The sequence below is a fragment of the Sinohyriopsis cumingii genome, chromosome 10 (genome assembly GCF_028554795.1).
Source record: "Sinohyriopsis cumingii isolate HCF-2022 chromosome 10, ASM2855479v2, whole genome shotgun sequence".
Taxonomy (NCBI): Eukaryota; Metazoa; Mollusca; class Bivalvia; order Unionida; family Unionidae; genus Sinohyriopsis; species Sinohyriopsis cumingii.
The window spans coordinates 120,826,014-120,853,139 of NC_142970.1; the positions used below are offsets into that span (position 1 = coordinate 120,826,014).

General features: G+C 37.2%; 1 protein-coding gene across 1 annotated transcript in view; it reads left to right on the top strand.

Annotated features, from left to right (window-relative positions):
• The window catches only part of LOC149791113 (uncharacterized), a 142,919-nt gene that overhangs the window by 29,124 nt on the left and 86,669 nt on the right, over positions 1-27,126 (top strand). The window contains exons 2-6 of the mRNA XM_089973032.1: positions 2,186-2,455; positions 6,225-6,773; positions 8,196-8,302; positions 9,337-9,591; positions 11,668-11,789. Of these exons, the coding sequence (XP_089829158.1) occupies positions 2,218-2,455; positions 6,225-6,773; positions 8,196-8,302; positions 9,337-9,591; positions 11,668-11,789 (1,271 nt within the window). The 5' untranslated portion in view covers positions 2,186-2,217. The remainder of the gene's footprint in view (positions 1-2,185; positions 2,456-6,224; positions 6,774-8,195; positions 8,303-9,336; positions 9,592-11,667; positions 11,790-27,126) is intronic.

A 27,126-nucleotide genomic window follows, 5' to 3' on the forward strand; every position in this document is an offset into this window, starting at 1 on the left:
TCTTGAACCGATCTTTTACTAGCACGAACCGTAACTCTTCCCTGCACTTTGGTCCGTAAAATTGTAAATAATGGCAATAATACGGTATAAATTGAGTTCATAAACAAACAAAAACTCATTTTATGACAAAGCGAACAGTTATACCAAGAAATCAGACACATACTTGCTTTTATTTATTGCACGAAAAGTATTTAAAGACGTTGGGTACAGTTTTTTGTGTAATGTATTTTCGAGGTTAGACACGATCTTGTATTTACGAATGACGCGTCATATCTAGAGGCGTTGATAGCCTTTTTAGTTAAAAATTTTAATGTTTAATATATGCAAAAAGAAGGAGGGTTTTTAATTATTTTGAAGAAAAGAAAATAAATTCTTTTTTCATATAGACCTATTCTGAATATTGACATAAAAAACAAACAGTCGATCTGCACATATCACTTTATTTAAAAAAATAACATAATCATACATATTTGGAGAGAACTATGTGCCATTTGCTTCTATTGTACACTCTGATTTCACAATTTAATACTACTTCATGAAATGTATGATATTGTTCAAAATTTTGTTCAGATTTATCAAGAAAGTAACAGAAAATTGACATCCAAATGTTATGTTGCAACATACATGTACACAGTTTGCACCATAGAAATGCAGATTCACTTTAATAATAGTGGAAAACCTGTACAGTATGAAAGAGTAAATAGACATTTTTCAAGAATTTTGTCCGTGTGACATGGAAACAATCCATTTTAATTTATTTTTAAATTCTGAAAATTTCATCCCTTGTTGCTATCATTAGGTCAATAAACTTGTCACATGGTTAGGTCTGGAAATTTGTATTTTGGGGGGGGGGGTCTGGAAAGGGTCTTAAATCACTTTATTAACTTTGTGGCAGGAACCCTGATGTGGGAACCCTGTATTGCATCATTTGTTTGTGCGTGTTAATGTAGCATCAATATAGACTTTTGTGTCTATATAACACATAATGAAGTTCAGATGACGTTATTCTTTGGAGAGAATATTTTTTGAGAAAAAAAGCAAAGTGTATGCAAGGTTTTTGGGTTTAGGTTGCCGTATGTCTCGGTCTGAGGGCCGTATCTAGTCTCTTGAATTGTGTGATAGACAGACAGAGTCCTATGCCAAGGGTAATAGGGAAAATCTGAAGTAATTGTCACTCAGTATGATTCCCCATCCCCCTTCAGATTATTGCTCTTTTTTACCATCAAGTTTACATTGAGCACCTGTTGTTACATCTGGAAGTGACAATTTATGAAACATAATAAGGCAAGCCCCTTCATGATGAAGACTTCTTCAAATCTAGGTCACAGGGGTTTTACAATATTTTCATTACCATTTTTTGTTGTTGTTGCCCTATTAATATTTCCATGATGTTATTAATATTTTACCATGTAATAATCTAAAACAGCACCTGCCATTACAAAAGTAATAACTTATTTGTTGAAAATTGAATATAATCAACTGATATTTTTGTGACAGATTGATATCACTGAAACTAGTTTATCATCAAATTTAGAAAATAAAGACATAATGTTTGATTTATAGATGATCAAAGGTCGACTTTCAGTGAAGTTTGTGGTTCTTAAAAGAGAGAAATGATTCTATAATAATAATAAAGACTTTATATAGAGATGGTAACTCATTTAGTTGCAGAACTAATCTACATGGAAGCCTTCTATCTGTGATGTACAACATACACAGTATATACAAAATGTTGTGAAGAATCTAGCTTGACACTACATAATTAAGTGATTTTAAAAATCAAAGTATCAAGCCTGCAACATTTGCACAGGCATCTGTGAACACGTAAACATATATAAAATATAAAATATTAATCTGCCTTGAAAAATTCAACTGTGAAAATAATGCAAAATTACAGAAAAGTATCCACGATGCTATAAAGGTGTATTTGGGATTATTCAAGAAAGCCTCCATTGGCATGGGCCTTCCTCTCTGAAGATTTCCTCGTGCATAATTAACCTTGTATTCATGGAGATTCTCTTCACCAACATAAATCCATTTCATGGTATATTGTTCTTAATCTCGACAACATAGTTTCCATCATTTGAATCAGTAGAGTCAAGGCTGTATGATAAACTATTAAATGTTTGCTACAGTCATGTATGTGCTGATGACCTTACCAATTCAAACAATTCTTTTATTTTAGACACTGCAGCCATCCCAGCAGAAATCTTGAGAATGAATAATCGATCCATTCAGCTGTTCAAAGAGGCAATGAAAGATGGGGAAGCAAGAGTCTACAACATTCGTGTAATGGTTGTTGGTCATTTGGGTGTCGGTAAGACGACACTCATCAAACGTTTCCTGGAGAAGGAGGTCAACATCAAAGAACGGCAAAGTACAGAAGGCATTGTTGTACATGTTCATTGTTGCAAAGTGTCACAAGATGGATCGAAATGGACCTTAAATGAAGAAAGTAGGACATTATTTATTCCAACACTTTAGAATCAAGTGTTGAGATTTGTAATAATTTCTGCCTGTCACTTAGTCTGTTTATTCATATCTACTTCCAACTAACCAGTGTCATAAAACTGTATATGTATCTTGCCCTTCTGCGAATAGGATGTCACTAATGACTTTAAAATAATAATAATAATTACAATTCTTTATTTAACAAGGGTGCTCACTGAGAACACAAATTTATCTCGTCATCCTTGAATGCCGAATGTTCCATTGTGTCCAAATGATAATAAATCATATCTTATTCCAAAGTACCTTCAAAGACATACTCACAGTGAAGTTCTTGTCATAGTTTATCCGGCATTTTCTGAGAGGCTGGACTATAAACACAGCACTGTACAATGATCACAGACTTCACTACTAGGTCATCATGTATGACACATTACTAATTGTGCACTGTTGCAGAAATACACAAAGACAACTGCAACATAATGCTCAAAATTCTAAAGAATAAACAATTACCATTATATCAACACCTAGAATGCTTAAATCAAACTATTGTTTCACCACCAAAAGGAGAGAGGAAAAAATACTCTAAAAATAGACTGGGACTACATTCTTTGGTACTGAACCAGAGGAGCCCAGAGTGGCTGAGTGGTCTAAAGCACTCAATGTTACGGATCAATCCATCTTTCCTATCTCTGTGATTGTTTCAGTCTCTGGCTCAACATGCAAGGGGATTTAAAATCATCAACCCACACTTAAATCTTGAATATAGGATTTGATGATATCAACATTCATGGACATTTAAAATCATGAACCCGTACCTAACTCTTGAATATAGGATTTGATGATATCAACATGCATGGACATTTAAAGTCATCAACCCACACTTAAATATTGAATATACTTTAGGATTTGATGATATCAACAATCATGGACATTTAAAATCATCAACCCATACTTAAATCTTGAATATAGGATGTGATGATATCAACATTCATGGACATTTAAAGTCATCAACCCACACTTAAATCTTGAATATACTTTAGGATGTGATGATATCAACATTCGTGGACATTTAAAGTCATCAACCCACACTTAAATCTTGAATATAGGATTTGATGATATCAACATGCATGGACATTTAAAGTCATCAACCCACACTTAAATCTTGAATATAGGATGTGATGATATCAACATTCATGGACATTTAAAGTCATCAACCCACACTTAAATCTTGAATATAGGATGTGATGATATCAACATTCATGGACATTTAAAGTCATCAACCCACACTTAAATCTTGAATATACTTTAGGATTTGATGATATCAACATTCATGGACATTTAAAAATCATGAACCCACACTTAAATCTTGAATATACTTTAGGATTTGATGATATCAACATTCATGGACATTTAAAATCATCAACCCACACTTAAATCTTGAATATAGGATGTGATGATATCAACAGGTATGGACAATTAAAATCATCAACCAAGACTTTAGTCTTGAATCTACTATATTATGAGATGATATATCAGCAACCCACACTTCATACACATCTTGTGAGAACATTTTTGTTTTGTTTAAAAAAGTAACTGATACGGAATAAAAAATATTTAAAAAGAGAGTAAAGCTTAAGATGAAACAAATTAAGCTTAAAGGGGACCAACATGCAAAACTGAAATTCGCGCAAACTTCATATATAATTTGCTATATGTATAAGGTTCATTTTCTGATTTTTTTTTACCTTTTATTCTTACTCATTATGAAGATATTTATGAAAAACCGATCATCTCTCCCGATCCGTCTTGAATAGAACAACGCGCTTCCCTCCCCCTGTAAAAATAGCGGGTGTGACGTCATTTGAGACACTGTGTACACTCTGGCATTATTGATCATGAATTATGGAGAACTCACCCTGGTTGTTAGGACTTTATTTATTGTTGTTTTTCAATTTGATCAACTCCGCTTCTGTACTTAATGAAAAAGAAGTGGCATCTATCCCTTTTGATCTGCTCTTCAAATCATTAAATGCATTTTAATTGGAAAATTAGATGTGACATCTGCAATTTTATACACGAAAGGGCTCCAACCTAATAACTAAAGTCATCCTGAGACGACTTTATGGCATGGACCTCTATAACCCGAAATCGACTGAATTCTTGCTGTCAATAATCCAAAGGGTTATAATATCATCTCTTTAACTGAACAATTTAATCTGATTTTTCATTGAGATTTGCTAACCATTGACGAATGATACTTGAACTCAATAAAAAACCATCATTGACGCCTACTCAGGCAATCCGGTCGCCGTTGAGTTCAACATCATGGCTAATGCACAGAATTTGGACGGTTTCTGAAAGCTATAATGTACTACGCCCATCATTTAGATTATTTCTTCTTTTTTGTCAGTGTTCGTAATTTTATTATTTCTCAATATAACAAACTGTTTAAAGTTGAACGAGAAGTTTAACAAAATATTTCACTACTAAATTGCCAATGCACAATAAACATGATTTCATTATTTTATTATATATAACAATACCATGATCACATGTACTAATGGGATTTTGTTACTTTAAATGCATATTTGAACTGCTCAACCTACTTGGGACATAATGCGAACATCATCTTTAAAAACAAATTTAAATGTCACATTTAAATCCTGGACTAAACTGAATAGCATTTCACATGGTCCGAATCAACTTGGAAGTTTGGAGAATCAGCCAGATATATGGACCGAATCAGTCAGCGATTTGTACCGCATCAGCCTGGTCCGAGTTTGAGAGTAATTACCACATCAATGAATAATGTTACTATAATAGATTTATCATTCAAGAAAGTTAACAGTAACATTTGTTTAAAAAATTGTATCGTGTCGTGGTGTTCCGGTGTGTATAGTTATAAGAAATCCAACAAGTTTATATGAACACACAAACTTTCAAAAAATGCATATTCATCCGATGCAGTTACATACAAAATCAAACGTGCATAATAAATTGATGTTGGAAACATTGACTGAAAAAGTGTAAACATTTCTTTAATGTTATTTCATTTGGTAGATAAAGAGTAAAATAATTAAGGATTGTTCCAGAACTGATATTATTCACGCAATTTAGCGCTGCGCATTGAACCATCTTGTTTCTACTTGACAATTCGCTGCACAAATGAATACAACTCATATCTGTTAAACGTCTCAAATGACGTCACAGCCAGCTTGTATGGAAGGGAGCTAACAAATTCGCGGCAGGTTCTTTCCGTTTGATCTCGGAATACGGGACAATGTTTTGCATGAAATGTTTGTGCAAATATAATAGATGCAAAGAAACAAATAGTCGGGATAGATTATATACACAAACTACTATATAAACTACTATGTTTACAATAAAACTGTGCAGGTCCGGGTTTTCGTCCCCTTTAAGTATAAATTTTAGCTGTGTAGTATTTACAGAAATACCACTAATAACAGCTCATTAGGAGTGTACTGTGGTACATGTTCTAGCAAAGATGCATACTTCATTATATAAATATTCAGGTTAAAGTACATACAGATATTTTGAATTGAATTATGTTGGATGTTTATAATATAAAAGAGTTGTAAAGGAAACTTCAGAATAAAATATTCAGACAGATTTGAATTGTTATCAGGCACCAATCTTGTAAATGTAGGATAATTCGCTATATATTCAAACGTAATTATACCAAATACATCGTTTTGCTTATGGATGTTAAAGTAAATAACTGCTGATTCAGCTCGATGATTGATCTATTTCAGATTTAGAGCAGGATTTGCGACTGCAGCGTCTAGCCAAAGTCCTGAATGATCAAGTACAGAAGAGGAATTTGGCTGACAAGACAGTGAAGCAAGTTGAGATTATTTATCAACGGGAAGGAAATGGTCGTGTTATTGAGATTATATATCAAAGGGAGAAAAAGGATCGTGCAGGTGACCATACCTTGCATTTGCAACCTGTTGGTCAGGACATTCAATCTAGCTCAGAACCAGATAAATTCCCATCAAAGCATAGCAATGAACAAGGTGCAAACGAAATGGAGTCAGCTGCTGGCAAGATCAGTGATGACCCAGCAATGGAAATCTTGAAATTGTTGCATGCTAAAGCTGATAAACTAAAGCAAGACACAGATATACCTCTAACGATGGTAGACTTTGCTGGTCAGTTTGCTTTTTACACGACACATCAGACCTTTCTAACGGATCGGGCAATATATCTCCTTGTTTCAGATATCAGTAAGCAAGTTACAGATCCAGTGACAGATGATTGCTATTTTGATATGGAGGGAATTAAATTATGCAAAGTCTATGGTAAGTTTATCTATAGAAACATTAGTTTAAGGTGGCTTGAAAGCAGTGCCAAATTTTTGTAAAATTAAGACTGGGATAATGGTTAAGTCACAGTTTTACTCTACTAATACATGTTAAGGGTGTGAATAGAATGAGTGCAATGTTCAGGCAAGCCTACTTTCAATTAGGATATTTCCAAATAAATATTATGTAGCTGTCAATGGAAATTTGGACCGCCATATGGTCTCCTTATAGCAGAATCATCCCGGATGTTGTTCTCCCAAAGTATGTGGTACACAAGATTTATGCATCTTTCTCACTTGATGCTGTAAATTAAATCATCAGTGACTTAAAATAAGTTGATTGTTTTGTGCACCTTGATAAAAAAAAAAAAACATAATTTCACTACTGACTGGCAGCATGCATATGACTGTATAAAGTCTGACATTTTCAGGTTAGAGGTTCAGTTATCTCTTTATTACCTCTACTGGTCATAGACCCCAACAGTAAGCATACATGAAAGGGTATTTTTATTAACTCTACAGGTCATAGACCACAACAGTAAGCATACATGAAAGGGTCTCGTTATTACCTATACTGGTCATAGACCACAACAGTAAGCATACATGAAAGGGTATTTTTATTACCTCTACTGGTCATAGACCCCAACAGTAAGCATACATGACAGGGTGTTTCTATTACCTCTACTGGTCATAGACCCCAACAGTAAGCATACATGAAAGGGTATTTCTATTACCTCTACTGGTCATAGACCCCAACAGTAAGCATACATGAAAGGGTCTCTTTATTACCTCTACTGGCTGACAAGAGCATATAGTGTGACCTTTGGACTGTTGTCTATAGCTTACACATCTGTTGGTACAAATTTATGATGGCTACTTCTCATAAACTACATGGAGGATTGTATCATAACTTGACACACACATTAATCTCAAAGTCTACTTTGTCCTAAAAATGAATATTACACTGCTGGTATGGCCACCACAGTACTCACCTTGAAAATGTTGATATAGCTGTTACTCCTGAAATGATGGTCATATCAACATGGTGTGTTCACCAGCAGACTCATAATAATGTCTAGTTGGTCTTAAAATTAAATTGTGCCCATGTGACATTTAATAGCACCAACATGAATTTCAACAACTATCACTTATAAAGGAAATGGTCTGGTCTTGTATTCCCATAAATTCCTTTTGGCCAGTAGAGCCTTGGTTCCATCAATATACTCTTCTCCAAAAATATGAGAAATGTACTATTTGGTTAAATGAATTGCTAACAATTAAGTGGCAAAAATTCATTTCCATTAGTCTGCCATATTTATTTAGCAGCTTTGCATCAGTACCTTGTGAGCATTATATATTTTGTGATGACAGTCCTTCTTTCTTATAGTTATGACATTTCTGTGTAACTTTCCTTTTATAGAGCTTGTACAAGTTTGGTTGAACTCCATACATTCTTGTGCACCATTCCCAGAAGCAAAGACCCCTCCTGTGATTCTGGTGGGAACACATGTGGATCAGATCCAGCAGGTAGGTATAGTTGTAAGTAAGACCAAATAGACATCAAGGTTGCAGATAACTAGGAAGTACAAGTTTGTAATACATGTATTAGGTATGTCAATTACTTGCAATTATAATAATATATGTAACTTTCTAGCCATATTGGTCATAAATGAGAAGAGCTTATGTAATGGTCCATCCATTCCAGAGTACACGTTTATTATCTTTACTTCTCCCTTAACTACTTGGAGGATGAAACTTAAGCCACACATTCATCCCATGGATTAGTTGGTTGTTAATACAGATGATGATCCTCGGACATCTGACAGAAAGGTTGTGATAGTAACAGTCATGAAAATCTTGCAATTGCTAATCCATCTGAATGGATAGTCATTTTTTAGTATGGCCTTGCTACTCCTTCTGAATGGATAGTCATTTTCAGTATGGCCTTGCTACTCCTTCTAAATGCATAGTCATTTTTAGTATGGCCTTGCTACTCCTTCTGAATGGATAGTCACTTTTACCTTCTGAATGGATAGTCATTTTTAGTATGGCCTTGCTGCTCCTTCTGAATGGATAGTCATTTTTAGTATGGCCTTGCTGCTCCTTCTGAGTGGATAGTCATTTTTAGTATGACCTTGCTACTCCTTGTGAATGGATAGTCATTTTTAGTATGGCCTTGTCACTAAATGAATTATAGTGATCTTAAATGAAAAAGGTGCTAATTTGAAGTCCTGCATGAATTTCCATCATAATTTTAGCAAACAGATTTACTGTTCAAGTCAGATATGGATAAATTGCCTTAAGGAAGTACAATAGTGCACAACCATTGTTTTGTTCCAGTTTTGAAACCATGCTAATGTCAAAACATAAATCCCATATAAACTGATTGTGGCTTGGAAAGATTTCATCTCGGTGAAAAGATGGCCATAGAGCATAATTAACAATCACCAATTTTGTGTCTAAAACCTGTCATGCCAGACCTATCCAGCGACATCATACCAGACCTATTCAAGATAGATGTTTGGAGATGACATGTGTTGGTAATTTATTCTTGATTTTAGGATTCCAGAGAAGAGGTGTGTCAAAGTTACTTTCAGCAGATTCGGTATGAATATCTCGGTACCAAGCCAATCATAGTTCACCTGGCTGATGAGGACTTTGCCATTGACAACACTGTGATTGACCAGAAGTTGGAGGAGTTAAAACAGAAAATTATACAGCTTGCATCTGAGCAGCCATATTGGGGTCAGGCCATTCCAGTGAGGTGGCTCACTCTGGAAGAGCACCTGATGAGTCTTAAGGCCGCAGGTGTCAAGGTACGTGTGACTGAATTATTGTTTTTTATGTTCATGTAATCAACCAAGTTCAAGATTAACACAAAGTAATAACTTGAGTAGATTTTCATACTTACAATAATGAAAAATAATTGCTTCAAAGAGGATAATGAAGATTACATACTATCATTATAGCAATTGAGAACCCAGTAGAAAAGAGATGGATTTTAGGCATTACACAGTGTCATTACAGCCATTGATAACTCAGTAGAATGGTGACAGACTTTGTGTAAAACATAATGTCGTTACAGTCATTGATAACCCAACAGAATGTGGACATAGTTTGGTTATTACAATCTGTCATTATAGACTTTGTTAACCCAGTATAGTCATTGATTGACCAGTAGAATGGTGACAGCCATTGATATTCAAGTAGGATGGTGACAGCCATTGATAACCCAGTATAATTGTGCCAGTCATTGATAAGCCAGTAGAATGGTGACAACCATTGATATTCAAGTAGGATGGTGACAGCCATTGATAAGCCAGTTTAATTTTGACAGCCATAGATAACCCAGTTGAATTGTGACAGCCATTGATAACCCAGTTGAATTTTGACAGCCATTGATAACCCAGTTGAATTGTGACAGCCATTGATAAGCCAGTTAAATTTTGATATCCATTGATAAGCCAGTTGAATTTTGATCGCCGTTAATAAGCCAGTTGAATTTTGACCGCCGTTAATAAGCCAGTTGAATTTTGACAGCCATTGATAACCCAGTTGAATTGTGAGTTATTGATAAGCCAGTTGAATTTTAACAGCCATTAATAAGCCAGTTGAATTTTGACATTCACTGATAACCTAGATGAATGGTGAGTGATCAGACATCATGCTATATGTCTGTGGCATGATGCCCCAGTGCTAGACATAACTATAAACTGCCACATTGCAGACATCGTAGTGATATGACTGATAAATAGTGATGTTTATGCATTAGTGTATATGTACCAAAATGTATAAATGTGCTTATTAGCTATATTCATATGTACTAGTGTATATGTAACAACATTGATATCATTGTTTATTTGTTATATTCATATGTACTAACATATATGTATATATATATATATATATATATATATATATATATATACCAAAATTGGTATGTGTGGAATAAGTAGTTACCCTGTTTGTGATATTCACAGAGGTCATACATACATGGTTATAATACTGATACTTGTGGAGTAAGTAGTTACACTATTTATTTTGTGATATTCACAGGGGTCATGCCAGGTTACCATAATGATAAACAGGTAGTGGGCTTTTTACTGCAAAAGATACCCTGGAATTTGCTAAATGTTGTGGAAGTTTGAGAGGGGCTTATAATGAGAGACATATGGTACTCTCCATATCTGAGAAGGAATTTAGTCACATTTCATCTTTGTATACTTTGCTTTGACCTCACTGTAATAGGTGGTTGCAAAAAATCAAAAGTTTGCTTCTTTAACAGAAATCAAGATAAGTCAATATAAAGCAATTGCTCCTGTGTCATGTGTTTATCTGTCATTAGTAATCATGAACAAATTACATTCAACACTCAATGTTCAGTGTCCAATAAATCTGAAATTAGTAATTGTATTATTTGCCTTCTAATCTACAGGTCATGCCATACAGTAGCAATTAAAGGTGATATTTGCCTTCTAATCTACAGGCCATGCCATACAGTAGTAATTAAAGGTGTTATTTGCCTTCTAATCTACAGGTCATGCCATACAGTAATAATCAAATGTGTTATTTGACTTCTATTACAGGTCATGCCATACAGTAATAATCAAATGTGTTATTTGCCTTCTGATCTACAGGTCATGCCATACAGTAGTAATTAAATGTGTTATTTGCCATCTAATCTACAGGTCATGCAATACAGTAGTAATTAAATGTGTTATTTGACTTCTAGTCTACAGGTCATGCCATACAGTAGTAATTAAATGTGTTATTTGACTTCTAATATAAATGTTTTCCCATATAGTAATAATTAAATGTGTTATTTGACTTCTAATCTACAGGTCATGCCATACAGTAGTAATTAAAGGTGTTATTTGCCTTCTAATCTACAGGTCATGCCGTACAGTCTGCTAGAGGAGATGAACCAAAAAGAAGCTGTTAAGATAGAGTCCAAAGAGGAACTAGATCTGTTTTTAAAGTTTGAGCATGATATTGGCAACATCCTCTACTTTGGGTAAGAAACTTTATTATTCTCCATTTCTATTAGGAACAGATCTTAGAACTCTACTCTGAGTAAGAAACTTTATTATTCTCCATTTCTATTAGGAACAGATTTTAGAACTCTACTTTGGGTGAGAAACTTCATTATTCTCCATTTGTATTAGGGGCAGATATTAGAACCCTACGTTGGGTGAGAAACTTCATTATTCTCCATTTATATTAGGAACAGATTTACAACTCTACTTTGAGTTTAAAAAAACTTCCTTTTTCATCGTTTCTTATGGAAGAGATTTTTTGAAAAGCATTACTTTCTTGCATGGTGTCTTCATGTATATTTTTATTTGTATGCATATTGTCAGCATTTGGAATTATACTTCTATCAAAAAATAGAAATAAACCTATCAGAAACTGGTCACTTTCCAAAATAGGTATTGAATTTTGTATGTGTGACATTTAATAGAACTTGGAACAAGTTGGATAGTTATCATTTAAGGTAAAACCTACACTTGCCAATTTGAATGGGATTTCTTTCATTATTTAATATATCTTGGAACATACCTACCATTTATTCCTCTGGGTAAAAGCTAAGGTTGCCAAATTAACATTGGATTTCTTTCATTCAGTGCACACTTATTGAATGGCAGCTGGTGCATTGCATTTGAATCAAGATTTCATTAAGTTCTAAACATGGTCGTTTTCTTTAAAAAAAAAAAAACAGTTTTCATAATAAAGTGTTATACATGGCTGTTTTCTGTACTAACAGTTTTAACAGGATATTAAGGGCCATATGAAGCAAGTTGTGCTTGAGTCTCCATTTAACAAGCTAATATAGCCAGTCTTTTCATAGTCAGACATGCCATTTTGAACTAATACAGCCAATCTTTCATGGTCAGAGATGCCATGTTGAAACTAATATAGCCAATCATTTAATGGTCAGAGATGCCATTTTGAAACTAATATAACCAATTTTTCATGGTCAGAGATGCCATTTTGGAATTAATATAGCCAGTCTTTTCATGGTCAGAGATGTCATTTTGAAACTAATATAGCCAATCATTTCATGGTCAGAGATGCCATTTTGAAACTAATATAGCCAATCTTTTCGTGGTCAGAGATGCCATTTTGGAATTAATATAGCCAGTCTTTTCATGGTCAGAGATGTCATTTTGAAACTAATATAGCAAATCATTTCATGGCCAGAGATGCCATTTTGAAACTGATATAGCCCATCATTTCATGGCCAGAGATGCCATTTTGCAACTAATATAACCAATCTTTTCATGGTTAGTGATGCCATTTTGGAACTAATATAACCAATCTTTACATGGTCAGGGATGCCATTTTGGAACTAATATAACCAATCTTTACATGGTCAGGGATGCCATTTTGGAACTAATATAACCAATCTTTACATGGTCAGGGATGCCATTTTGGAAGTAATATAACTAATCGTTTCATGTTTGGAGATGACAATTTTTAAACTAAAAAGACAGTCTTTTATTTCATGGTCAGAGAAGCCACCTTTTTAATAAGATGTTCTTGGAACCAAATGACAAAATACATAATCAGTTTTTGTAAGAACTTACTTTTACATTTTAGTTATTTTTGAGTATATCTCCTGGAATTTAGTATCCCATAGTCTGGCATCAAGAATACACATGAAACATTTGGTTGGTATGCATAGTAAACATTGGGATTTTATAAACAAATCTATTTTCATAAGTATGAAAGAGGTGGATGGCTACAGATTGATAACTGTCTTGGTCCTAGCATTTGAATTACCTTTTACAGTTTTAAGTACATTGTACTTTATATGTCAGTTCCATTACTTTCAATGGAAGTTACCAGTAGACTTATTTGCTTCTGCCGTGATCAACATAATGCAATCAAACCTATGCTGTAAATCTTCTATTCTCAGTATCGTCAAGTCTGTCATATGGTTGACAGTAAATCTTTAATAGCTAGATTTTTGAAAGATAAAGATTACTGGAACCAACGTTATACATTGTTTGGTTTCCACACAATAAGTTTCCAGGATCTATTGTCAATGTAGTTTACCTTAGGGAAGATTCACACCCCAGTTGATTCTCAGCCCTAGAGATCAACATTCACAATCACAGGAGCAAAAAGTTTAATTTTACATTCCATATGATATGTCTACTTTCATTCAGTTACTTGCACCAAGTTGCTGTAACCATTATCATGCAATTACATTTGAGAATAAGCTGCTTTCTATGAATAGATCAAATGGCAAGGTCTTTGGATTTGTCATTGCATAATTATGCTTACTTAGGTGTATAGTGACTATGGACTGTCATTGAACGATAGATTAAACTGCAGTGTCTTTGGATTTCACATTGCATGATCATGCTTACTTAAGATGTATAGAGCTATGGATAGTCTTTGAATGATAGATCAAACTGCAATGTCTTTGGATTTCACATTGCATAATCATGTTTACTTAAGATGTATAGAGTCTCTGGATATTCTTTGAATGATAGATCAAACTGCAAGGTCTTTGGATTTGTCATTGCATAATCATGCTTTAGGAGTATATTGTCTATGGACAGTCTTTGATTGATAGATCAAACTGCAACGTCTTTGGATTTATAATTGCACATTTGTTTGTTTCTCAAGTCATGTGTAAATGGTAGTGGAGAATTCTTCCAATGGTACATTTTAAAAAAGCATCTGGACAATTCCGATCATCTTTGCGCATATGTCAGTCTATCAATTGTATCATCAAGATCTTAGAGGGAATGATAATGAGCAAGATCCATGCATATTAATGAGGTGATAAGTAATTTTTATTCATTTCTGACGCTCAACAATGACCTCTTTACTTTACCCAACAAAATTTTCAAACCGTTTTGCTATATTAAGCTTTGGAAATATGTGTTGTATTTATTTTATCATATTGCATTATTTTACTTCAGTAATCAGCCAGTCCATCGTATTTTACAAAAAACTGGAAAACAAACTTTCTATTTCAAATACATTACCCTAGGCCTTTACCTCCCCCTGATAGGAACTCTTCCTTGTATCTTTTGTGCATGTGTTAACTGCTATTTCTTTCTACTTCTGCAGGCTATGTGTTACAGCAGTCTGCTATGACCTTATGCATGACATGACATTACTTTAAAAATTTCTGTGGCAATAATTTTGTCTTTTAAAAACACCTGCCTATGCAAAAATCAGCATGTGATCGTCCTGAGCTCTGTGTTGTTTTCTTTTTTTTTTTTTTTGTCTCTCTGAACATGATTCTAATCTCATCAACAAGGAAAGATCCAACCTAGTACCATCTCAGCAATTTGTTCTCTTAGGCAAGGAGTTCAGTACATGGCAACATATTTTGTCTCCCTCAGGATCGGGCATGGAAATCCAACGAATTCTACCCACATGTAAATTTGCCCACTAGGCTTGCACAGCGTGGCAGCAGACCTGATGGTGTTAGATTGCCTTGTTATGCGGCCTTTGCAATGATTATTTTACCCAAATGGGGTCCTAAAGTTTGCCCACGTGACATCCTCTCACCATCTGCACACAGTTGAGGCACCATCAGTGGAACTGGGGAAACCTAATTTGATATATATCTCCAAGTACAACAGCCATTGATTATAGTATGTACTGATGCAAGTAAGGAAGGCTGGAGAGCCCACCTCTTACCATCCTTTCGGGAAACCAGCTGTGCATTCCTTTCCCTAGGAATAACATCTTCATATCAATACATTCTGGAGATAATGGTCATTGTGAAAGCCTTTCACTGGTGACGGCAATATCTGGATGGCAAGAGTTTTCATTCTGTCCACAATAGGGGTCACTTCTAACAAATGACAAGAAGAAACCCAGTGGTGACTTATCTCGTATGACAAGAAGGACCCATGCCCCAAGACCTGGTGTGGGACTTTCTAAAGTGGTGTTATCAATAGCAAATCCACACACCATATCCGAGCACTTCTAATATACTAGCCAATTTTTTGTCCCAGTACATTCAACTAATTCAGATAAAATGGTCTCTTCATCCTTCAGGTTTCAATCAGATACATTACTGATGGGATCAACCTGTAGTGGACCTGTTCACAACAGGGTGGAATACCAATGCCAACCTTTGTATATCTAATTCCGCACTTAACGCTTGGGCTGTTGATGCTCTTTGATCAACTGGAAACAGCCTGGTTGCATCAGTCTACCATGTAACACCTCTGATTCCAAAAGCGATAAATAAAGCAAGAGTATCAGACTGTCACCTTATCCTCATTGCACTACTCAGATGGGAAAAGTCATGGATCAACGTCATCATCAATCATGCAACGGGAACTAATCAGGAAATTTTGCTTCATCTATTCAAACAACCATGAAGACAGTTGTGTCATTCCTGCTCAGAGCAATGGAACCTGCTGGCTTAGGTCATATGAAACTTAGAAATAAACAATTGTCACAACCAGTTGTGGAGAGAATAGCTTTAGCAAGAAGGCTTTCCAGTCTAAAAGCATACAAAGGCAAATTCATGTTTTCATCCAAAGGTGCACAAACGAATTCATCAGACCTCTAGCAGCAGAGAGGGCAAATCCTACAAACTATTTCGCTTAATAGAGCCTTCTATCGAGAACATTTTAGATAGAGCGGTTCTTTTCACAAAATAAACCCTTCAAGTCAGTAAACATGACACAATAGGCTTTCTCTGCTGACTTGAAAGGTTATCTCATGAAAATATCTACCTATACAACTATTTCTGCTAATACAAGGGTCTGTCTTGCAAAAACACTCGGTGTTGTTCCGCCCTCTCTGCTGCTCTGAATTAAAAATTTAAGTTAACAATAATGGCCAACATTGGAGAAGCACATTCCGCTAGACTGGCTCGAGAGCGACTAGAAGCAATAAAAAATTTTCTTCCTGTGAGAGATTCTGTAAGACAAAAACTTCAAGAACGTCAGCAAGCACAAGTTGAATTTGCAACAGGTGCAGAAGAATTAGTTAAACCCGTTACGACAACTACTGAGGAAGCTGCAGATATCACAGAAAGAGCTTTATTGGGAGATGAAAAGGGTATTCTTCCAGTGCTAAAACAAACCGCTGAGCAGACTGAAAAATTGCTAGAAGAACTAAAAAACCAAAAAAACTTTTACGAGATCTTCCAACTGATATAGTTGCAGCTCAACTCCACCCACGGCTGAAGAAGGCACTGAAGTCGCCGCAGCTGCTGCACCCAAAGCAGTAAAAGAAAGTGTTGAACTGACTGCAAAATTTGATCCGTCTTTTATTAAACTCCTTAAAAACACACCAGAAGAAAAATTGCCTGGATTGATATTAGCGGGTTTAAACCCGAAATATATTTCCGTGAGTGATGACAATTTTGTTAAATGGGCGTATCGTATATACTACAACAAAAAAGCAGTCAAATCTAACGATCTAAAATTTGCAAAACTTATAAAGGCAATGCAGGAGATTGACAAAGGTAAACAACCACAGGGGCCTCCACCTCCCTATTCACCGCCTGAGCAAACTTCATCGATGAAGCAACAAGAGAAATCTCGGTCCACACCTGTAGGACTTTTTACCCGTAAAGCTCTTAGTGTTTTTACTGACCGGGATAAATTACTCAGTATTGCTGCACATGGTTATGATTCTTGAAAAAATTATCTAAAATCTCAATACGTTAAAAAATTAGAACCCGAACATTGGACTCCTTTATTATATTTTACTACTAAAAATTGACCTATTGATCCAAAAGATCCCGGGTATAAAGAATTTGTAAAAGATGTAGAAACCAAAAAACGACCACGATCTCCAGAAGTATTTTACGATGTCCTCGACATCGGCGCAACTGGCAGTGGTTTGGGGGGGGGTGATTTTATTTCCTGCCCTAACAATATTATCAATGACGTATCGCGGTTAGAAGTTCTCTTAGGAGGAGCGCGGGCTGGAAATAACTCACCAGAAATAATTAATGAAGCGGCGGCATCATGGATGCTCACATCTACCGAGAACTTACTGATGAACTCACGGATAGCGATTAGAGAAATAACTAATTAAATAAAATGATCGTACACAATTCTCATCGTAGACCAGTCATGGTCAGGGTTGTAAATTCACGAGTACCCGTATACAGGATGACTTATGGAAACGGACTTGGTGATGTTGTTCGGGGTTTATTCACGAGGATGGCACCTAAAGCAATACCGATTGCAGAACAATTATCGATGAAAGCTATTGACGTTATGAAAGATAAAGCTAATAGCGCTGTTGGTGGCGCTGCCAGTAAAGCATTCTTGGCAGTCAAGGATAGACTAGCACGATTAATACGCAGAAAACCTCCACCAGTAAAATTACCAGCCACCACAGACATACCCGCAAATGTTAGTAATGTAATAAATGAAGCCACAAATCAAAAACTAGCAGCGCTGATAAATCCTGAACAAATAAAAACAAGTTTGTGGCGGGAAGTGGTCTTCATTTTAGACAATAACTCCTATAATAAAATATTTAAACGGGAATCCGACCCCGCATTCGACATAGACGAACCGGTCCTTAGAAATGAATCATTGCGTGAGTATCAGTATTATTCTTATGACGCACGAGAACCAAAAAAATTATAAAAGCAGTAGATGATACAGAATACGGACCTGATGTTAAAATCGGTTTTGTCAATAACGGAATTATGACAGTGTTTGATAGTGTTATCTACATGATTGATGGAAAAGATATTGAATCGATTCAGAAGGATGTTGATGTTGCTACAACAATAATTGGTCTAGCAAGATATTCTGATGATTATACAAGATCAGCTGGTCCATCAATGATGTTTGCCAAGGGCACTTCTAATTTTCCTAACAGTGATCAGTACAATATTAGACGACCAAGAAACTTTGCCAATAACGCTGACGCTGATACGTGGCCGGTGGTTCATGGTGCTAATGAAGAATTTAATTTAGGTTTCGCTGCACGTAGACAAATGTTGAAAGGTAATCGTAGAAATTTTTCATGTGCCATTCTGCTGTCGCACATCTTTGGATTTTGCAGAGATGTCAGAAAGGTAATTTTTGGGGCAAAACATACGATCGTGCTTGTTAGAAAAAATAATGATAATGATGCTATATGGCGACCTCTAGGAGACACTGGTAAGGTAAACATAACAAAACTATCACTGTGGATGCCGGTAATGACTCCTGCAATTACTGAAGAACAGCGACAGCTTTCTTTTATGGATCAAGGCGGTAAAGTGTTGTTATCGTGGCTTGCAACAACCACAGATAGTACTCAGAGTGCCATCAATGGTTTATTTACATGGCATATAGCATCACAGCAGGGAGTTTCTGTGCCGCGACATATTTGTATTGCTCTTCAGGATGTTGCATGAATAGGTAATGAAACACGTTCACATATGATATTAGAGCATCTTGATTTAACTAGACAGTCTGTCGTTGATATACACTTTCAGGCTACCGTGAATAGAGGGGTTATAGCTGAGTACAAAGCAATTGCTGTTATACTCAGCGATAAATCAATGTTACTTGAAGGTGTTGGCGGCTGAATGAGATTTGTTGATGCACCAGTGGAAAACATGTAGTTTTCCGAAAACATGTAGGACAATTAGATCAATCGCAAAGTTATAAGAAATGTCATACAGTCACGTTAATGTCACTCTGACTCCTGGTCAGGTGAAAAAATTTCAATCGAAAAACGCGAGCACATGTGGGACAACGATAACGCTAAAAAAATGATCAGATCACTAATGGTGGTCCAAACAAGTTATCGTTGACTAAAACCCAACTAAAACATTTCAATAAAGGAAAGCAAGCGAAAACCGGAGTTCAACTTGATTTCGCTCCAAAAGCCATCAAAGATATGGTTAAAACCGGTGGTATATTTCCACTTGTCGCAGCAATACCAGCACTGATAGCTGCTGCTGCTTCTGCAGTCGCTAAGGCTGGCACGTTAGGAGCTGTTGGAACCGCTGCTGGAATGGCATTAAAGAAAGCCACAGGGAGCGGCTACAAAAAAAAGGGACGCGGGCTAAGACTTCCAGGCACTCCACCATCATGGTACCCAAAACGGTTTTGAAAACCGCTGATTTTCTACCGATGTCCAATTTTGATTTACTCGATGCTGTTAAACAATTAAATATAAAAAATTTCAGAGGCGTCTTTATGAGAGATCACAACAACCAAATAATCCAGAAACCGGAATTATTAATCTTGATAACAGCGATGGTCCAGGAACTCACTGGGTTGCTTACGCGATCGATCCACGTGGCATTATCTATTTTGATTCGTATGGGTTAACACCGCCAGTTGAATTTCTCCGATATACAAAAGACGTCCCCGCGTCCTTGACAGGGTCAAGGTCAAAAGTGTGTACTCAACGCTGGCAACACAAACACTGACCGATCCTCCGATATGTGGCCAGCAAGTATTGAATGTTCTTGATGCGATATCAGCGTCAACCAAACCACCTCACAAAGTTGTTCACGAGTATACCATGGGTCGATTTAAACAGTTTCCTATCAAATAATGGTTGATATCTATGGAAGATCTCTTCTCAATAGAAAAGTAAAGTGCACCGACATGGATTTATCAAAATATGCGACCAAAGATGAAATCAATAATCTTTTAAGTCTGACCGGGATAGACCCAGATGAGGTTGTTATTTTTCAGGACCGGCAAGGAAAACTAAAAACCAGCGATATCAAATGGCATGAAATAATTCGTAGGGTTATTGGAGCTACTTTGGGTAACCTTCCTGTGTTCACTGATAGCAGAAAAATCAGAGATTCGCTGATATCAATCGCGACGCTTCGAGATGATACTCAAAATGTTGCAGGGGAACGTATAAAAAAGACCGGTGATACAATGACAGGTGAACTCAATCTCAACGGTAACAAAATAACCACGTTGAGAGATCCAACATCCCCGGAAGATGCCGCAAATAAACAATATGTTGACACAGACACTAGCACCATTGACGGTAAACTAACAACGTTGCGGGCCGAGTATGATGTTCATGTAAACGCGTTTGCGAGACTTCGAAGAAACTTTCAAAAAACCGATGATTCCATGGATAAGTTTTTGGGAACTCCTCCCGTCATCGACATTAAACTTTCTGATATCAAGACCAACATTGACATGATCAAACAAACACAGCAGGATTTCGTAACGGGGATTCCTGAGATCGTTAACAAAACCAGTTTGACTGAAGTCCCCACTGGAGTTACTTCCGGGCATATCACCAACATAGTGTACACGGTATCATCTGGATTTGCAACATAAACAAAATATTACTATCAAATATACAGCAACAGCCACTGGCGTGTACAGTTTTTCTGTGTTCGGTGCTGCAAAATTTGAGATTTTTACAACATATCCCCTGGAGACATTCCACCGACAATTATTCGGGGGTTGTGACTATCATATTAAATAGCGGAACCGAAGAAACATTTATACTGGAATCCGCCGACAAGAAATTAACCGCAACATCTTAGTGGTGGTGTTTGGAATTTGTAGCTGAAACGCCTCAATTGTCTACTGCGTAATATAATAAATGGCAACGGAGTCAACAGCGCAACAATACAGATATGATCAAGTGCGCAAATGGCAGTCAGAGTTAAAAAATACTATTAACAAATACACAGCAAAGGTAAAAAAATACAAATGGCATGTAACCATGTTAGACACAATAGTATATTCGGTATTCGTGATAGTTGTATCTACGGGAGTATTATTATCAGCGCTAACACCAGTGACAGTAGTAAATGGGGCCACATTAGGGACAATGGGGCTTAGCATTAAAAACACCCCTGGGCCACTTTAGGGACAATGGAAATTTAACATGGAGAAAAACGCTGGGCCACTTTAGGGACAATGGGAATTTAACATAGAGTTTGGGTCTGTCTAGGAACAAGGGAAATTAACATGGGAATATAGTTTGGGTTTGTCTAGGGACAAGGGGAATTGAATATGGGATTTTTTTTTTTTTTAAAGTTTTTTTAAATTTAAATTTAAATTTAAATTTAAAAAAGGGTAGGCAATGGAAAGGCTGTCTCTTTTCGAGAAATATGGCTGGCCCTGAAAAGGGCCTTTGGGTTTTCTTCTTCTTCTTCTGCTTCTAATTTCTTCTTTTTCTCCACCAAGTTCTTATTTTATCTCCTACACTCTTTCTCTTCTTCTCTTTCTTTTTTTTTTTCTCCTGCTCTTCTTTCTTCTTCTCTTCCTTCTCTTCTTTCTTCCTCTTCTCATTTTCTTCTTCTTTTTCAATTTTTTCGTTCCATTTGCTTATTCTTATTCTTTCCTCTTCATCCTCCTTCTTTTCCTTTATCTCTTTCATGACACCACTAATCTTGTCCTTTACCTTTTTTAAGTTATTACTTTCCATCTTTACACGATGGGGACTATAGGAATAATGGTCTTCAACGAGTCTTATTAACATCTGTTCCACCATTCCTAAGTTGTCTAAAACGTCTTGCAATGTTTGTATTTTGTCCATTTGGTTAGAAGCCATCTTCTTTGTAGAATGGTTTGAACGACGAATACTGTGGGTTCTTATAGTAAAAGCGCGGACGTGAAGGGAAACATCCCCTACTTTTCTCATTTCATATAATAAAACCCAAACTATACTCTCCACATACGCTAAGAAACAATAAACAAAATCCATAATCTACTATCCACACAATCGTACGTGAGCGGTTACAAAACCCAAACTATACTCTCCACATACGCTAAGAAACAATAAACAAAATCCATAATCTACTATCCACACAATCGTACGTGGACGGTTACAAAACCCAAACTATACTCTCCACATACGCTAAGAAACAATAAACAAAATCCATACTCTACTATGCACACAATCGTACGTGAGCGGTTACAAAACCCTAACTGTACTCTTCACATACGTTAAGAAACAATAAAGAAACCCATAATCTACTATTCACACAAACATACCTCAGCTCTTACAAGCACCAACACACAAACACATACCCTCACACTATCTTAGAAAAGAGTTAGTGTTTATATTCACACTACTCTACCTACACATCGGCAAATTGATGGTTATTTCTTGTCTAGAGTATTGGGTAGCCCTGAAAAGGGCTGTTTCTTTGGAACTTCATGGACACCTGGTTAATGTTGGCACCTTCCAGGCCTGGCGCCGCATGCACATCTTATCCCCCAGTTGCTTTTTACCTTTTGGGGGGAGAGAGCAGAGGCAGGATATGTGGCTTCAGAATCCCAATTTTCGGTTTCTGGGATTCTGAAATTTCTTCTTCTTCTCTCCTTTTCCTCCTCCTCCTCCTCCTCTTCTTTGTATCTTCTCTCCTCCTCTTTGTATCTTCTTTCCTCTTCTTCTTTATATCTTCTCTCCTCCTCTTCTTTGTTTCTTCTTTCCTCCTCCTCTCTTATCCTTCCCTCCTCCACAATGGCTTCCGCGGCCAGTTCATTTAATATGCGCCTAGCATATTCCAGATGCACATGAAGTTCCAACAGTTTCTCCAGTCTCGTGTTCATTTTTGGTGTTGATCAATCAACAAGGGTAGTTGGACTGCCGAACGAGTTTCAATTTATAGTGAAAGCGCGGACGTGAAGGAAAACATCCCCCTAAAAACATAAAATTCATCTTACCTACATCATGACCAAAAACCAACAACGCGCGGACCTAAAAGAAACACTCACTCACTTTTTATGCTACCCATCACTATTTTAAAATTTTTTATAAATCACTTCAATAGACTATCCACATACGCAAAGAAATCCAATCTAACCCCAAATTTACACCTCAAACACCAAAAAAAAGACATCATTTTAATCTACTATCCATACCAACTTACTTAACCACTTACAAACACAAACACACAAACACATACCCTCACATTTTTTTAAAAAAGAGTTAGTGTTTATTTTCACACTACTCTACCTACACACATTGGCAAATGGATTGTAATTTCTTCTTGAGTATTGGGTAGCCCTGAAAAGGGCTGTTTTTTTGTTTGCTATGGCATTCTTTTTTAGTTTCTAAGAATGCGATGTCCTCTGAGGATAGACTTTCTGGCGATAGGTCTGCTTCTTCGAAAAGAGAAGAAGAACTCTTTGGTGTCGATACGACAATCGACAAAGCCTCTGTCAGCTTCAGGTTGCTGCTGCTGTTGTTGTTGTTGCTGCTGTTGCTGCTGTCTCTGAAGTCTGTACTTCTCTGTCCATTCTTCTTTTTCCCTGTTCATTTCTTCTCTGAAGAGCTCTTCTATCAGGCCTTCAGTGATTTTTAACATTCTCACATTCTCTATTTCTTCTGGCTTCGGTATCAGACTGTGTCTGACCCTATGCAAATACACGTAGGCTTCGTTGAGCTTAGCTAGTTTGGAGCACATCTTCGTAGGAGGATGAGTCGCCAATGGATGGTTAGACTGGAAACAAAGCGCGGACGTGAAGGAAAACATCCCACACGGTTTTTGAGTCGCAACGTTTAGTGAGTGTCATGAGAGGGATAGTAAGAAATGAAAGAGCATCAATCCAACATTCTTATAGCTAAACAAAAGACAAAGGCATTTTTTTCAAAACACAACATTTTTTATTCAAAAATCACTTAACACTAAACAACAACTCTAACATTTTTAACAATAATCCAACAATATAACATCAAACATTTTTTTTCAAAACACAACATTTTTTATTCAAAAATCACTTAACACTAAACAACAACTCTAACATTTTTTAACAATAATCCAACACTAAAAGTTTCTCCACTAGGTAAAGAGGGATAACAGTCTTCCATGGTTTCTAGTAATCTAGGATGACTTCTCTCAAACTGTTGATTTCTATGGTATTATCGAATTCTGCATACAGGATGACGTTCACTGTTTCATCAGGGTCTCGGTCTTTAAACTGAATTTCCACACGAATCTGGCCGGATTTTATAGGGTGGAAATGTCCCTCGTCGCTGCCTTGGTCTGGAGTGAAATCGAAAGCCCACAAAGCGTAGCCTCCTGCATAATCCTCGTACGTAATACCGTGACTGGTATTGGTTCCTAACTGTCCGGTGGCTTCGTACAGGGACAAGTACGATCTCAAGTAATTCTTCTTGGTAAAGTCAGGTTCGAAAGGTCGGGTACACAAGGTCTTGCCATCGCGACTGACTTCGATTTTGGACACGCCAAAGTGTTGAAAGTAGAAAGAATTTTTTTCGGCAGCTCCGTTGAAGGCTGTATTCTCGACGATACCAACGATCAAACGTTTGGGTAACTGTCCTTGGAACAGATGATCTTCGATCATGGATCGCTGTCCCTTGGGAATGGTGAAGGTTTTCACTTCCACGCGTCGTATGGGATACTTGGCAGTCGTTCTGCTCAACGTCTGACTGATGTCGTTTCCCACTTTAGGTAACACTTCCACACGGCGTACGTAGAGTCTGGCTTCTAGGATTTTGGTTTTGTAACCGTCACTATCAGCCATCAAATGGAAAGCGGCACTGCTACGATTCAGTCTCAGGCGGACATCCACCCCGTTCAGCAAATGCTTTTCTTGCAACCACATGTCCAAATGCAAACGATCCATCAGTTCTAAACTTGTGTCGGCTCCCGTGATTCTCTTTCTTCGTTCTACAAATCCATCATTGTTGTCTTTCTTTTCATCAGTTTCCAATGTTTCAAACTTGGTAGGTTCGTCAGCTTCCCATACCACACAGGCATTGAGATGAGTGTTCTTGGCATCTATTCCGTACGTCAAGAGATTTTCCAGGTAGGCACGATAAGGGTAAGTATCCATGCTGCTACTGACCAGTTTGTTATTCAAGTACAAGTCCACTCCACTGAACAAGGAATGCATGAAATTGTTGACGCTAGCTACTGCTTCATCGTCTATAGCACCTCCAGTCTTATCTAGAATTTTGACTTTCAGGTACAAGTAACTGCTATTCAGATCGATGTAATCTTCGGGCTGTCCTTTGATTTCAAACTCGATGGGAGCGGAATCGGTCAGTGAGGAGACGGGGTGAAATTCCACCCACTGGGATTCTTGCATCGTCATCATCGTGGGGGGCATGGCAAACAGATCCAGTTCCGTCTTGGAACAAGCGCAAGATTCTCGGTGCATCATTTTTTTGTCTCTTTTCTCAATAATCGAAAACGTCTAAGTCTCGAACAGTTCTTCTTTTCTTGGCCTTTCTCGCTTGAAGTCTGGTGAAAGGGTGTTTTCTTCGTCGTCTCTTTCTGCCTTGTCCTTGCTGAATGCCTGACTCGGTAGCGTGCAGGGCATTTATAGGTGTTTCTCGTTGGCCTAAAATGTCTTTGCCCGTTTGCAGCAAGACATTTTTGCCTGCCCCCATGAAGGCTTCTTTAGGGTTTTGTTTGTCGATGATGACATTTTGGAGAAATTCTTTGCCTTGCGTCAGTGCCGCATCTTTCAAGGCGTGCAATCCGCGTGTCACCATCGGTTTCAACACCGGGGCCACCGAACGAAAGGCCGATTTTAACATATCTCCTAAACCGTGTCCTCGCTGTCGAGCAACCCCTCGGTACACTGGATACATGACTTAAGAGTCGTGAGAGAACCGTTTTCGAAAATGGAGTTTCATATTTGATATTGCTATCCATCCACTGTTGCATTTGCTCGTCATGAACTTCCACATCAAAAAAATTTTGATTGGGTAGGACATTGAGGACTTGGGTTGGGTGAATCATTTATACTAAAGCCACTTCCCAATGGGCTTCGTGATCTAAGGGGATGGCCTGAGGTAATTTGGCCGTGTAACAGCACAACGTGTTCTTGGGAAACACCTCCATGGAACTGTCACTGGGTAAAGTTAAGTAAAATTGGCTTTGGTGACTCATCATTCCAGAGTTCTGTGGTTGTCCGAGGGGTTAGTGGACGTCAGAGGCGTGTCTCCGTCTAAAATGGGGTTCTGGTTGTGGTTGAAGTGGTGACTGGCACTGGCACTGGACACAAGGTTCCCGGGGTTCCGGTTCGAGGTGAATTTCAGGGAGGGATTAGGAAGCAGGTAACCGATGCAACTGCTCAATAAAATGGTCCACAATTGTTTGTCTCCTTGTTGCAAACTCAAATTGGCGATGGCTGCCCCGATGACACAATACACCACGAAGATTTGGCAGAAAAAGACGATTTGCGTTTTAGGCACACGTTCTCCACACCACACCCACAAGGGTTGTTTTTGTAAATCTTGCACAGAAGAACTAGGTGAAGGAGGAGTGGTCGACGTAGCTGCGTCTGTGTGAAAAGTCATGATGGTCACTTCTTTTTATAGTCGATGACTTGCGAAGCGTCGATCCAAGAATCAAAACTGGGTGGATATCCTTTCCAACGTACTTTGACTTCTTTGACACGTCGTTTGCCCACTTTACGGGTTCTGCG